At 35.0% G+C, this 14,904-nt stretch overlaps 1 protein-coding gene across 1 annotated transcript in view; it reads right to left on the bottom strand.

The window, feature by feature from the left end:
- Positions 1–481: 481 nt before the first annotated feature.
- Positions 482–14,904, bottom strand: part of GAP43 (growth associated protein 43) — a 134,715-nt gene continuing 120,292 nt past the window's right edge. Inside the window, exon 3 of the mRNA XM_007493723.2 lies at positions 482–1,166. Within this exon, the coding sequence (XP_007493785.1) occupies positions 1,078–1,166 (89 nt within the window). The 3' untranslated portion in view covers positions 482–1,077. The remainder of the gene's footprint in view (positions 1,167–14,904) is intronic.

Here is a 14,904-nt window from a genome sequence, read left to right as displayed (position 1 = left end):
TTACTCATTTGTGAAATGGGGTATATAAAATTTGTATTACTTATCTCACGTGTCTATTGTGAAGTTCAAAGGAGATAAAACTTATGGAAACTTTATATACATGTAAGTAATTGTTAGGCTGCATCGTTGTTGTTGTTACCATCACAACAAATTAATCACCGTGTATTTTACATCTATCTTATTGGTATGTAGTTGTTTCTGTACTGTCTCTTCCAGTAGAAAATGAAACCCTTAAGGACCGAGACCATGTTTTTGCTTCTCTTTGTATACTCAATGCTTGAATATTCAGTGCCTGGCCATATAGGGATTTAATAAATGCCTGTTAACTGATAGTCATTGCTGTTAGTTCCCAGTACATAGCTGACCACTGATATAACTAGATTAAGGATTGTCAGGGATAGAAAGAAATATGTTGCCAATATGGAAGGAAAATCCCCCTGGAGACAAAAAGAAGGTGATAGAGAAACACAAAGTCATATACTTATGATTACTCTCATCATTTATTAATATTCAGATTGAAAAAGGAGCCTTGGAGCCGCAAGTTACGCTAATTGGCACATTTGCTTTATTTTTTTTTTAAACAATCTGGGTTTTTAATTTTTTTCCTTTTTAGTTCATTCCATCACATTGAAAAGGAGGAAAAGAAAAACGTTTTTGAATTCACTCGATAGTTTGAACTCCTCAGATGAACGGAACATTGCACACACACTTTGAACAGAGAGAGAGGGAGTGTGGACTCCCAGAGGGCCACACGCACCAGATCAAAAAACTTGGATACAGTGCAAGAATTTCCCAAATGATTGGATCATCATTACCAAAAAACTCGCCATAACAACACCAAGAAACAAAGAAATGTTTAAGCCACACTGTTTGACTTGGGATCTTTCCTGCTTTTTTTTTTTTAAATGTTTGCCACACAGAGAGAAAGAGGGTTGTTGGGGGTAGGGGGAGTAGACAGGCCCACAGATGTGAGCAGGATAGGAAGGGGGACTCAGGAGTAAGGTAGGGAATTAGGTGCAGAGAGACATGGGTCAGGAGGAGGGAGGAAAGGGAGGCAGGGAGTCATTTCTTTAAGGTTCAGGCATGTTCTTGGTCCGCCTTGCTCTCATCTCCTTTCTCCTCTTCCTGCTGGGCACTTTCCATGGGTTTGGTTTCTTCTACAGCTTCTGTGGGAGGAAAAAAAAGGGGAAAAATAAAGAAAATAGTTATTATTAGCATCTTATTACATTGGTTTCTTTTAGGATCAAATTCAACCATACCTCCTGAGAAGGAAACAAGTTATTTATTGACTCAAAAATTTGGTTCCTTTGTTAGAAATTTGTCACTTTGGGATAATTATTTATTAACCTATGTAAACTGACTCATGAGTTCAATGGGTAATTTTGGTGGTTAGGTCCCTGATGAGAAGAGATGACCACTTTATCAGCCCCACATTCCAAGTCCTAGAACACAAGCTATCAATACAACAAATCACACTTAGGAGAAACAAAGCTTATGTGTCTACCTTCTTTTAGGGTTAAATTGACCTATCCTACAGTAATAACAATAATAACATAAATTCATATCATGTTTTATTTTATAATTTTCAAAGTCAATCATTGAAGATACCATCAATGAAAGATGCTGAAAATGCATCTTCTACCTGAAAACTTTCCTGCATGAAGCATATAAAGTCCAGTATAGGAGAAAGATTGGACAAGGGGCACATCATATAGTTGAACAACTATAAAACAAAATGGTAGATAATAAATGTTAAAGTGACATTTAAAGTACTGTATTGCATCCAAGAAGAAAAAATAATTTCTGCCTTTGGAGTACAAGTATTCACAATATTTTAACTAAATCTTAAAGGATATTTAAGAATGTGAAAGACATGTGCCCTTCCTCAGGAACATATGAGGGAGGGCATAAAGGGCACCAAGTTTGGAATTAACAAAGATATAGAGGCATGGAAGTAAGGGATATCTCTTAGGGAACACTAATAGTCCAGTGTAGCTTGAATGTAGAGACATGGAACACATGGAGGGCAGTATGAGATAGCACTTAAAGAACAGTATGAGAAAAGAATAAAAGATCAGGCAGTACCAGATTGTGGAAGACCATGAAGGCCAAGTTAATGAATTTAGACTTTATTTGCTAAAATTAGGAATTTCTAAAAGGTTCTGAGGGAAAGTACCAGGATAAGTCTGTGCATAAAGAAGATTGCAATGTCTTATACTTGATTTGTGACAGTAGGAATATAAAGGAGGGTTCAGGTGCTTATTTATAGTAGATGAAATCATCTTAATCAATCTGAAGTTGTATGTCAACTGAAACCCTCTTTAAAGGCTCTCAAGAAAAAAAATCCTCTAAAGAATAGCAATACTACAGGAGAATCAGCTGTAAATGATGTAACAATTATCAGCCATACAAAGATCCAGGACAAAGTCAAGGGACTTGTGACAAAAAGGCTATCCACTGCTGTAGAAGGAACTGATGAAGTCTGAATACAGATGGAACCATATCTTTCTTTATTTTATTTCCTCCATAAATTTCCTCTACTGTAAGTGATATGTGCTTTCTTTCACAACATGATAAATATGGTAATATGTATTGTATGAAAACTTCTATATTATCTGCCATCTTGGGGAAAGGGTGGGAGGGAGGATGAGAGCATAAGTTACAAAATGTCAGAAAATAATTATTAAAAATTGCATAAACATGTAATGTTGGGAAAAAGAATAAGAGGTCTTTTTAGAATGTACTTATTTATATGTAGTTTCTTTAAATGACTCAGATAATTGATTTCGTGATATCATATGATTTACTAAATACATTAATTAGTGGTGTTGAGGTCTATCATTTTTTTTAATATTTTTATTTTCAGTCATGTTGTTTAGTCAATTTTCAATTGTGTATGACTCGTCTTTATCCCTTTTGTGGTTTTTGTGGCAAAGATACTAAGGTAGTTTGCCATTTTTCTTCTCCAGTTCATGTTCCAGATGAGAAAACAGAGGCAAACATGTTTAAGTAACTTGCTCAGGGTCATACAGCCAGTAAGTATTTGAATCTGGATTTGAACTTAGATCTTCCTAACTCCAATCCTGGCACTATATCCACTGAGCCATTTAGTTGCTTAGTCATGAGGAAATGTGAGTCACACTATCTTCTCTAGCTCCTTGACTTAAAATATTTCAATAATATATTTGAGGTGTCTCCTTGGAAAATAAATGTTTCTTTCTACCTGCTGTGGTACTCCTGAGGTCTGTAGGAAAAAAAGGGTGATTTTAACCTCCTTTATGACCACTTCAATCCAACAACATGGTCTAGTGGAAGGCAGTGGAAGGATCTGACTCTGGTGAGCTTCGCTAAATTTCTTAATCTTTTATAACTCTGAGTGATTCTCTAAGTCTGTAATTTGTATAGAGTATGCTGTCTTGCATTAGTAGAAGACATAGCAACACTTGGAAGTTCTCTATACCAATGAAATCATAGATCCAATCTCTAGAACTAATCCAAAAGCCCATTAAGGTTCAAATACCCCATCAAAGACTTTTCTTGGTCTCTTGTTTGTTTGTTTGACTATTTTTTTTCTTTTTTGACTCTGTAAGTCTGTGGAGCCAATTTTCCTCGACGTTAAAAAGTAGTTAGAATGTTGATGACACCATCAAAGCTGAGGCCATTTTCCCCCTGAGCCTGAATTTTATTCTGGGCTGAGCAAAATGGCCATGTTTGGAGGCATCCAGCTCTCTGAAGTTCTGTATCGAGTCAGGGCTGTACCATACAATTTGACATTTTATCATGCACTGTCTTAAGTTGTCCTCTAATTGCTTCATATATATGCATCCAGTATCCCTAATAGGATTTTTAGTTCTTTGAAGAGAGAGCCTATGAATTATATTTCTTTCAATTCCTTAGACTCCCCAAGTACATCATTGAACAACGCAGCTCATTAAACACTCAGTCTACTGATTGAAGTTTCAGAAACATTAAAGAAATATAGTACTTTCATTGAAATACTGTAAAAAAAGGTTTGTGCTTTATACTTAACTATGTTCCTTTAAAATATGCACACTCCAATAAGTTGCAAAATCAGATTAAAGATACACTTTATCTTAGTTTACTACATGTTTTCGTATGCCAAAATTTTTTAAATATTAATTTTTAAAACCTTTACCTTCCATTTTAGAATCAATACTATTTATTGGCTCTAAGGCAGAAAGGCAGTAAGGGCAATGCAATGGGAGTTTAGTGACCTCTCGGGGTTCACAAAACTAGGAAGTATCAAAAGTCAAATTTGAACTCCCATCTCTAGGTATTGCTCTCAAACCCCTGAGTCACCTAACTGGCCCTAAAAGTTGTTTTAAAATAATGTGGGACAAGGCAGTTGGCTCTTTTTTAAAATTTTAAGCAACATAGTACTTTCAATATAAATGATGTATAAACTCCAGGAGAAGCTCACCACCAGGGAGCTATCTCAGCAGATCAGGATTGGCCAGCCCATACTTGATTGTCTTATACTGAAATTTGCTTTGTGGTCTCCTAGTTATTTCTGGTATCACTCATACCTACACATAGCGATTTACTTGAGAAAGTGACCAACCCTAAAGGAGCTTGGCTTCCACATGTCCCTTCTAAGCAGGACAAAGTCAGTCAGTAGTCAAATGATTTACTTTATAACTGTAAGTATAAGATGTAACAATAAAGAAAAATAGCTTTTTAAAATATGCAAGAACCATTCATTCAACTACTGAAGTTTTAAATAGTATACTGTGCCTTTTTTATTTAAGATACTATGGAACTCTAGTGGATGAGGGCAACACAACCTGTCCCTATCCTCCAGGAGCTTAAAATCTAGAGGGGGATCTATAATAAGCAAAGTAAGGCAGAATGTCATAAGCTTCATAAAACTGATAGGAACAAATTGATATTTGAGTTCAAATGAAAGAGAGATTTTACTTGGTAGAGTTAGATGGTAGTTAAGGAAGCTTCATGGAAGAGGTAGCATTTCAGTTAGGACTTGTAGAATTAATTTGGATTATGACAGGTGGAAATGGGATAAATAAACATTCTGAGTAGAGGGAACTGAATGTGCTTTAGCAAGGATTTGGATCATGTTCGAGAAAAGTTGACTAGTATGTAGAATATACATTATGGGAGTAGTGTGAGGCAAAACTAGACAGGAAATTGGGTGAGAGTAGAGAGGACTGAATTCAAGACAATGGAGCTTGGACTTCAGGAATATTTAATAAGGAGCCATTAAAGATTTTTGAGCAAGAGTGTAACATCATCTGAAGTGTATTTTAAAAAGAGTCATCTATTTTTCTGGATTTCCCCATCAGGATTAAGTCCCATGAATTTTCTAGATCTGTTAGGAGCTCTGTATAGAGGAATCTTTATAGAGAAGCTCAGTTACATTCCTTCCTATCACTCTGCCATCTTGGCTCCACCTCCCTAGAAAGATTAATCTGGTAGTAAAATGTAGGATGGCTTCAATCAGGAAAAAAAATTTAAAATCAGGTTACCAAAGGAACTTAAAATCAAATGAATATCATCCACCCAAAGAAAATATTCGCAGAACTATTTTTTTACTAGTTTCAGAGTCTGAATTACATGCTTTTGATCATCCAATAAAAGCAAATTTTCATCCTTTGATGAATAGATTTGTTGTTTGGAAATGGTTTAGTATATTAAATAAGACGGCAAATTTAATAGATAATACAATTTGGGTCAAAAATGAAATGTGAACACTGTAAATGAAATTCATTTTCTTGCACAACTGTCCGATTGGTTCAAATGATGATAGAAGCTGAAGCCTGGGAATAAGGTTGTCCCAGGCTCAATAAGATTTACCAAAAGACAAGTCTATCCAATAAGAAACAGAAGAAAAACATAAATCAATCTATGGGGAGAAATGCAGTATACTGTATGGCTGGGAGGAAAAGAGAAGATTATGTAAGGACTATTAATAAGATTTCATTTTAAAATCCCTTTCTCCCACTCCTGTTGTTCCTTGAATATGACACTGCATATTCTGATTTTAGGTCTTTCCATTGGCTGTCTCTCATGCCTGGAATGCTCTCCCTCTTCATATCTTGTTTCTTCCTACAATGCTCATTTGAAACCTACTATTCACAAAGCCCTTTTCCTGGTTCTCCCGCCCTCCTTTTCCTCAGGCTCATCCAGTGTCTGCCTTTTGAGACTGCCTTCCATTTATACTGCATATATTATAAATAAATATATTGGTTTACATATTATCCCTCCTATTAGAAGAGGAGTAGCTGGAGGCCTACTGCCATGTTTTTGCCTTATTTACATTCCCAATATGTGGCATAGTATCTAGCATTTAATAAGTAAGCACTTAATACATACTTATAGATTGACTGATTGATTAATCACTGGTTTCTTCCATATATTCTTTGAGATTCTTATATTGTTAGCTTTCTTTTAAACTTAGACATATTACTGTGTAGTCATTCAGAAACAAACAAAAACCTTCTGTTTTCCCTCTGCAAGCAGACTATAATATCTTTCAGGATATCACAATAATTTTTTTTTTATGGTGGAATGGACTTTTTATTTTTTAACATTGTCGGAAGTACCAGGTTGAACAAAAGCATTTCATTGTCTCATAAATCAATTTGGCCTAATCCTGAATCAGGCAATCACTTAACATAGATTTGAGCCAATAAATTGAGGGTTATTGACTCCATGCACAATTTTCAAATTGTCATTTACCCTATTGTTCTGATCCAGACCTTTGAGTCAGGGTGGCAAAGAGAGAAGAACTAGGAAAACCTATGTTCAAGTACACTAATCACTTAACTTCTTAGCATCCCAGGCAACTCTCCAAGATGATACCTTGAAGGGAAGAAGGTACTGTACACTTGGGTACAAGCAGTTTCCATACTAGGAGCAGGGGAAAGCTAGAAAAATCATAAATCTCAAATTCATACACTTTTTTCACTAGGAGAACTGATTTGCATTGTACAAAAATTAGACTCTGTCTTTCCTTTGTTGCTTCCCATTTCCCAATGGACAACTTTCTTAAGGCATAACCCTTATATGCTAATTAATCCTACAATTTAGATCCCCAATCAGGAAACTCTCCTAAGTTTTCTGGTGGAATCTGAATGAAATTATTTGGAGTCTTCTAAGGGAATTTACTTAGCAAAGCAGAACCTGACAAAACTTTAGAGGGAATAAGAGAAGAAGGGATAGGAAAGAGGAGTTGAGTGTATGTTTATTTAACATTATTCTGAGAAATGATATGAATTGTTGCTTTTTTATCAAATTTACTATATTACTGAACTAGATTGTGAAGCAGTCACAGTCTCTTGGAGCATGTTTCTTCTAATGTGGAGATAGATAGATAGATAGATAGATATATAGATAGATAGATAGATAGACAGACAGACAGACACACAGAGAGAGAGAGAGAGACAGAGAGAGAGAGAGAGAGAGAGAGAGAGAGAGAGAGAGAGAGAGATGGATGGATGGATTTTTTTACAATATATTATGTGGTTTTGAAAATGCTGCTTTGCAAATCTTAAAGTCTTTAGTAAATCTGAGTTGGCATTTTATTTATTTTTGATCCAGACATGTAATTATATTGGTTTAGCTTTCCTGGTGAGAAAACTCCCTCTACCAATGAAGATAAGCACCTATTTTGAACCTCAACTTAGAGTCTTAAAGAGTTTCTTAAATCATTGGTAATTTAAGTACCTTAGCTAGGGTCTTGCAATAAGCATGTATCAGAGATGATATGTAAACTTAGTTCTTCTCTGACTTGGAGGCAAGCTCTTTTTACCCACCATGCCATGGTGATTTATTATTACAATTATTGTTTCTGTGAACGGATCATTCTCATCTCTTTTGATGGAGTTTGAATAGAAATGTTTATGAGAAGTTGATATGCTGATATTTTTAATATTTAATAGTCTATTGATTATTGTATGGAGGATAATAATTGCTCTTTGTAGGGGGGTTGTTTTTTTTTAATTATTAGTAGGTAAATATTTCCATTTACTGTATAATATTTGATACATCTCCAATATCAGACTGGCCAACATAGATGTCATAAATTTTGTCCTACTTGCACAGGATTTTTATTTCTTCTGAGGTCTCAATGTGTTGAAAGCTTTTTTATTCCATGGAGACTAGAGATTATGAATATTTGTTATGGCTATGTCTAATAAAAATGATGTTACAGATTGGGGATGAAGACTCTAAATGAACATCCTAGTGCAAACATCAACAACATGGAAATAGGTTCTGATCAAGGACTCATGTAATACCCAGTGGAATTGTGTGTCATCTATGGGAAGGATTGGGAGAGGGGAGGGAGGAATAGAATATGATTCTTGTAACCAAGGAATAATATTCTAAATTGACTAAATAAAATTTTAAAAATGATGTTACATTTTTATAGTTCAATGTTGTCTGGTTGATAATAAGCAAAAGGCAGATCTATGATAATGATCTGATTGCCATACAGTTATGGGTTGAACTAACATACTTGTTTGATTGAAACCATTATGGAATCAGTAGTGTAGAAGCAGGAGCAAATAGTTTCTGACTGTTCAGTCATTACAGTCATGTCTGACTCTTCATGACCCCATTTGGGGCTTTCATGGCAAAGATATTAGAGAGATTTGCCATTTCCTTCTCCAGCTCATTTGACAAATGAAGAAACTGAGGCAAACAGGGTTAAGTGGTTAAATGACTTGCCCAGGGTCACCCCACTATGTAGTGTCTCCAACTAGATTTGAATTCAGAAAAATGAGTGTTGTTGACTTGAGACCTGGCACTCTGCCCACTGGCTCCATCTAGCTTCCCATCAAGGAAGATACTGTAAAACAAAACTAGGAGAGAGAATAGTTAAGTTTTATTAACTAGATTATGGTATTTATATCTAAAGAATTAATTATTTGGAGCTAATGAATGACACCTTTGAACACTACTTAATAGATTATGAATACTTTAAAAATATTAAATTAGCAGATTAAACACACAATCATACTATGAAGATTACAAAAAGTGAAGTGAGGAAAGAAAATGAAGATTAGAAAAACTAGAGAGAAGAAAAATATGGAAAGGGAGGGAGGGAAGGAAGGAAGGAAGGAAGAAGAGGATAAGAAGAAAAGGGAAGAAAAAAAGGAGAGGGGAAAAGGACACTGTGGTAGAAAGAGTACTTGATTAGGTATCAGGAGACCTGAGGTTTATTCCTAGTTCAGCCTGTAATCTATTGCATAACTTTGAGAAAGTCAGTTGATTTTTGTGGGGGGACCTATGATGCCTCCATCATAAAAATGATTTCTAGTTGATTTGTCTCATAGAGTTGTTTTGAGGTTCATATTGAGATCACTCAATGCATATGAATATATATATATATATTAAAGGTTTTTTTGATGTATAGTTACAAAAGTTCAGATAGTATCATTTTTTTAGGTAGAAGGATAAGGAAAAGAAAGGAACTCAGGATAAGAAAGACCATGTTGAAACAGAAGATCTGATGAATCAGATCAGCCTTTGCTGAATGATGTTCAGTGTACAAAAAAAAAAGAAAGTTGTTCTTTGAAATGAAGTTTAATGGCAGGAAATATCTCATTTAGGCCAGAGGTTGGTAGTAGAACAAAATCACATTAAGAAAGAACATTTTCTAGTTTTTACAAATGGAAAAAAGTCTATAAATTCTCTCAACTCAAATAAATTTTATTTAATTCAAAATCACTGAGTACCTTCTACGTGTAAGGAACTGTTCTAGGCACTGCAAAAAGACAAAACCATTAGTCATTCTATTAGAATCTTTGAAAACTTTGATGAGTTCTGTTTTTTCCTTCAGTTTCCCTCTTTCAATCAGGAGCTTGGCACCTGGGTAATGGATGAAAAAGAACTCAGAAAAGTCATTTAAGAAATGATAACTTAATGGATGGTATAATTTTAACTTCAAAACCACGTCTTAAGAAACCGTTATCAAAAAGCTCTTTTAAACTGTTAGAATTGTTTATTAAAATAATGTTTAAACCCTTTGTAAGAAGTAAAATGGAGAGTCCCTTTAAAATCTCAGTTTTATTTTTTAGATCACAAAAACATGCTATCAAAGAATACACAGGACTAGTAATGAGTAACCTTTAACCTTCAGTAGAAAATGAATTTTTAGTTAAGTAATGACTTCAAAGGAAAGTTAGTTATCAAAATAACCTGATTCTGGCAATGGGAGATGGTCATATTGCTCTCTGATAGAATTAAAACTCTTTGGTTATGATGTGGAAACAGGGAAATGAAGAATATCATCTCTGACACCTGACTGGTTTTAGAGGTAGACATAAAAAACTAAAAGGCTGGATTTAGGAATTGCATCACAGACCCTGACCTGGAAAGGTCTTTAGATGCCATCTAGTCTATCACCATCATTTTGCAGATGAAAAAACTGAGACACGAGGAGATTGTACCCAATAGTACAGTGATAATAAGCTTTAGAAACCGTGCTTAAACCCAGGTGCTCTGATTACAGAGTCATGTTCTTTCCACTGTACCATACCACCAAAACAAGAATGTGATGAGGGGATTCAGGATTGGTGTGCCACAGGTGCATAAGAAAAGTTAAAGGAAGATCCAGGCTTGAGTTAAATAATTGATTGAAATCAAAATCTAAAGAAATAAAGATCCCACTTGTGTTCAGGTGTTCCCTTTCATTGAAATTCAAATGTTATTTTATTGAAATGTAATATGAGTCCATGAGAAGAATCCTTATCTAGCAGCTCATGAATTGACCTCATAGATAGATTTGGGGTAAAGGCATGCTTCTGAAATAAACTGAGTATATAAATTTGGGCATGTCATTCAATCTCTTACTCCTCCCAGGAAGCACTCTAAGAGTTCTCTACACATTAGAAAATGGTTGTAGATCTGTCTCAGTAGAGAGAACTTTCTCCCTAGAAGCTTCCTATTCTAATGAAATCACAAAGACCAAAACAAATTATCAAAAGGTAATTAAATTTAAATCATATTTATAATATTATTTCTATTTTTTTCCATGGGAAAAGTAATACTGTTTCCCATACTAAAGGTTCTGATACATCACCTAGGCAATAGCCTAATTAAAGGGTTTATCATGAATGAAGGTAACCTTCTTAGAAAACAGATAGTATCTGAATTTATCTTCATATTCCCAAATGCCAAACATAATCTTCTGCACATATTAAGCATTTACTAAGTTTCTCTTGAGTAGCTAGGTGACACAATAAACAAAGCATCAGGCCTAGTGTCAAGAAGGCTCATCTTCCTGAGTTCAAATCTGGTCTCAGACACTTAATAGCTATGTGACCTTGGGCAAGTCACTAACCCTGTTGGGTCTCAATTGATTCATATATAAAATGATCTAGAGAAGAAAAAGAAAAACTACTCTAGTATCTTTGCCAAGAAAACCACAAATGGAATCAAGAAGAGCCAAATGTAAGTGAAAATGACTGAAAAATAACAAAGTTTTTCTTAAAAGAATTAAATAGGCATTAGAGATAGTGTCTAAGAAATTAATCTTGGAATCAAGAAGATATGGATTCAAGTCCTTCCTCTTACTAGCTATGTGAATGGATGGTTTTCTTAACCTCTCAGTTCATCCAGGTAAATCTCAATGATTATAACTTCCAGATAAAGTACCACCATTTCCCATGATGATTTCTACATCATGAGTTCTCTTCTCATCAAAATCACAACTGTAGAGGGGGGGGGGGAGAATGGGAGTGGAAGGAAGCAATATCTGGTGATAGCTTCAAGGTGGTTTTTCATATGGTTACCAGAAACTTCCTAATTGTCAAATCTCCTCTTCTTTCTATATCTTCTTTTGTGATCTCAAAACCTTTCATGAGTACAATATGTCTATGCAAACAAGTTTCAAATCCATACATATAGCCTTGATTTCTTCCTGAACTTCAACACTGCAACACCAACTAATTGTTAGATATCTTCACCTGGATGTCCTTCAGATATCTTACACTCAACAAATTGAAAAACATAACTCATTTTTCTCACTCCTAACCTGCCCCACCTCTAAATTTCCTTATTTTTATTGAGATACTACTTTTATGTCACTTGGGTTCACAATTTTGAATCATTATCAACTCTTTATTCCCCTGTGGATCTATATCCAAACAATTATCTAGTATTTTTAACTTTACGTTTGCAACATCCTTTGTATCCATCCTCTTCTCTCCACTTATACAGTCATCATCCTGGTTTAGGGAGTCATCATATCTAGTCTAATATTTTAGCATACTCCTAACTGGAGTTACTAGTTCTATTCTCTCTCCTCTCTAACCCATCTTCCCACAGTTAACAAAATAATCTTCGTCTAGGACAAATCTGATGATATTACTTCCCTATTCAAGAAACTTCAGTGATTCCATATTGCTCTGAGGATAAAATTCCACTCATATTTAAAAATAAGAAGATTTTTAAAATAACTAAGATTTAAAAAAAATACTTTGTTATCTTGACATTTAAAGTCAAGATAGGCATCCTAAGATAAAATACAAAAATCCTCACTTTTATAACTTGGTTCTAGAAATCTTTCCAGTTTTTCCCAATATTTTGTTCTGTGTTCTAGGCAAACAGACAAGCCAGTTGTTTGCTATTTGAACAAGTGATCCCTCGCAACTATAATGTATAACTTCCCCACTTCCAACTAAGAATCTCTGCTTCCTTCAATGCACTTCAGGAGCCACTTCTAATTCCACTCTTTCTTTCTTCCCTGGAATTTGTACTCTCTTAGTCATGAAATTATTCTTAGTTCATCCATATTTTGCATTTACTTTTTGGTGTACATGTATCTCCCCAAGAGAATATAACCTCCTTAAGGGCAAAAGATGTTCTTTTTTTTTGTTTCCATATCCCTGGTACCTTACACATAAAAGGTACTTAATAAATATTTATTGAGCAATCATTTAATTTTTAAGTGGTGGCTATCTGTTCTCAAAGGTTCCAATTCTTCTAACATTGTCAATCAATGTCTGTACTCCTCAGAGGACCATAATACTTATAGGCACTATTTCGTAGAAGGCATAAATTATAACTTCTTCAAGTAGACTTGAGACCAGGAAAATAGTTACAACATCAACTAATTAGGTCGAAAGCCTTAGGAAATAAAGTTTACTACTAGCCTCTAGTAGTATTATATTTTCCCTAAAAATTCTCAGAAAAGATAAAAATCTAGAATTATTGCCAAAAATGCAACTTATCTACAAGTGTCAATTCTAAAATAAGCTTTAAAAATACAGAGCTTTGAAACTACTATTGTAATACAAAGGACTGAAAGCACTGGTATAAATTAAAGGAACCATCCATTCCAAAGGGAATTTGTTTCATTTGTTTTGACCCAATTAAGCTGGGAATCAAAACACATTAAAAGGGTTTAGTTATGTCAGTCCTGACCCATTCCCACTGTTCTTTGAATTGGTAGATCATGATTCTTATATTATTTCTGCCTTCCAGAGAACATTTCTGAGCAGTCTTATAATAATGAAAGTAAAATATTAAATGTAATATTAATTTAAAAAAAGATTGTGGTCACCATCTATAAAATTAACTCTCAAGTCACAAGTTGGTTAGAAGCTCTTAACAATTAAGTTTTAATCAAAATGGATATAAAGTAAAAAGAGGGAAATCTAGGAAGGAGACAGAAAATATCACCTAGCTAAAATACCCTAAACCTAATCAGGAAGCTTACATCGGGAGCCTGCCAAGCCACTAAAGCCAACAAAAGTCCTTGAGCACATAGGAAGCACCAGAGCTCCGGCTCTCCATAGTGTTCCACTGAAGCACCAAACCAGAGAGCCCTCTGTGTCCCACACCACACCTTCTTCTACCTCTCCTCCTTTGTCACACAACTTAAGCACGCAAAATGGGATGTGAGGTAAGATGCGCTTGGGGAGGACGAGTCTGGGGAGTGGATTTTTTCTACATAGTCTCTTCTTTACTAGAATACTACATAAAGCATACACTTGTCCCATGAAGAATTTAGTAGTAGTCATGTAGGAGAGGGCAGGACTTCTGTTATTTTGAAACTTTGAAAAGTAGAAAAAAATGTGAGCCCAAACTATTGTTTTAAAAACTAGCTCTTTGATATCTTAGATCAAATAGTTGTTGTCTACTTCCTGAGAATGAACCAATCAATAAGTATCTACTATGTAACAGACACTATAATAAGTGTTGGATATACAAAACTGAAATCTATGTAGTCCCTAACCTCAAGTTGACATTCTAAGGGAGAGACAACACATATGAATAATGTGTAGAAAATGAACACAAGACAATATGGGGAGAGAATACCCTATCAGCTGAGGTGACACTAGGATGATACCAGGAAAGGTTTCATGTAGAAAGTGGCACTTGATCTGAATCTTGAAGGGAATCAGAGATTGGAAGTAGAGGGATTATCCCATGTATAGGTCCAGCCAGTACAAAGGCATGGAGATGAGAGATGGAGTGTTAATTGTACAGAATAGCAAGTAGGACAGCATGACTATTGCAAGGTGCAAAGAGGAGGAAAATGTGTAAGAATATGGAAAAGATAGGTTAAAACCAAGTTATGAAGACTTAAATGTCAAACACAGGAGATTATATTTGATTATATAGGCAAAGAGAGTTAGTTGTGGTATTTGTATTGTGTATTGTGGTATTGAGCAAAGATGTGACAGAATCAGGCCTGAGTTTTAGGAAAATTGCCTTGGAAACTATTTGGTTGGAGCCAAGAAAGACTTGAGGCCAAGAGACCAAATTAGAAGCCACCTATGATAATCTAAGAGAAAAAAGTGATGAGGGATTGAGCTAGGATAGTGACTAAATGAGACAAGAGAGAACATATATGAAATGTTGTAGAAACTGAAACCCTGAGATCTGGCAACCCACTGGTTATGTGGGATGAGA

The sequence above is a fragment of the Monodelphis domestica genome, chromosome 4 (assembly GCF_027887165.1).
Source record: "Monodelphis domestica isolate mMonDom1 chromosome 4, mMonDom1.pri, whole genome shotgun sequence".
Lineage (NCBI taxonomy): Eukaryota > Metazoa > Chordata > Mammalia > Didelphimorphia > Didelphidae > Monodelphis > Monodelphis domestica.
The sequence above is the reverse complement of the archived record's forward strand: the minus strand, read 5'-3'. Positions and strand labels throughout refer to the sequence as shown.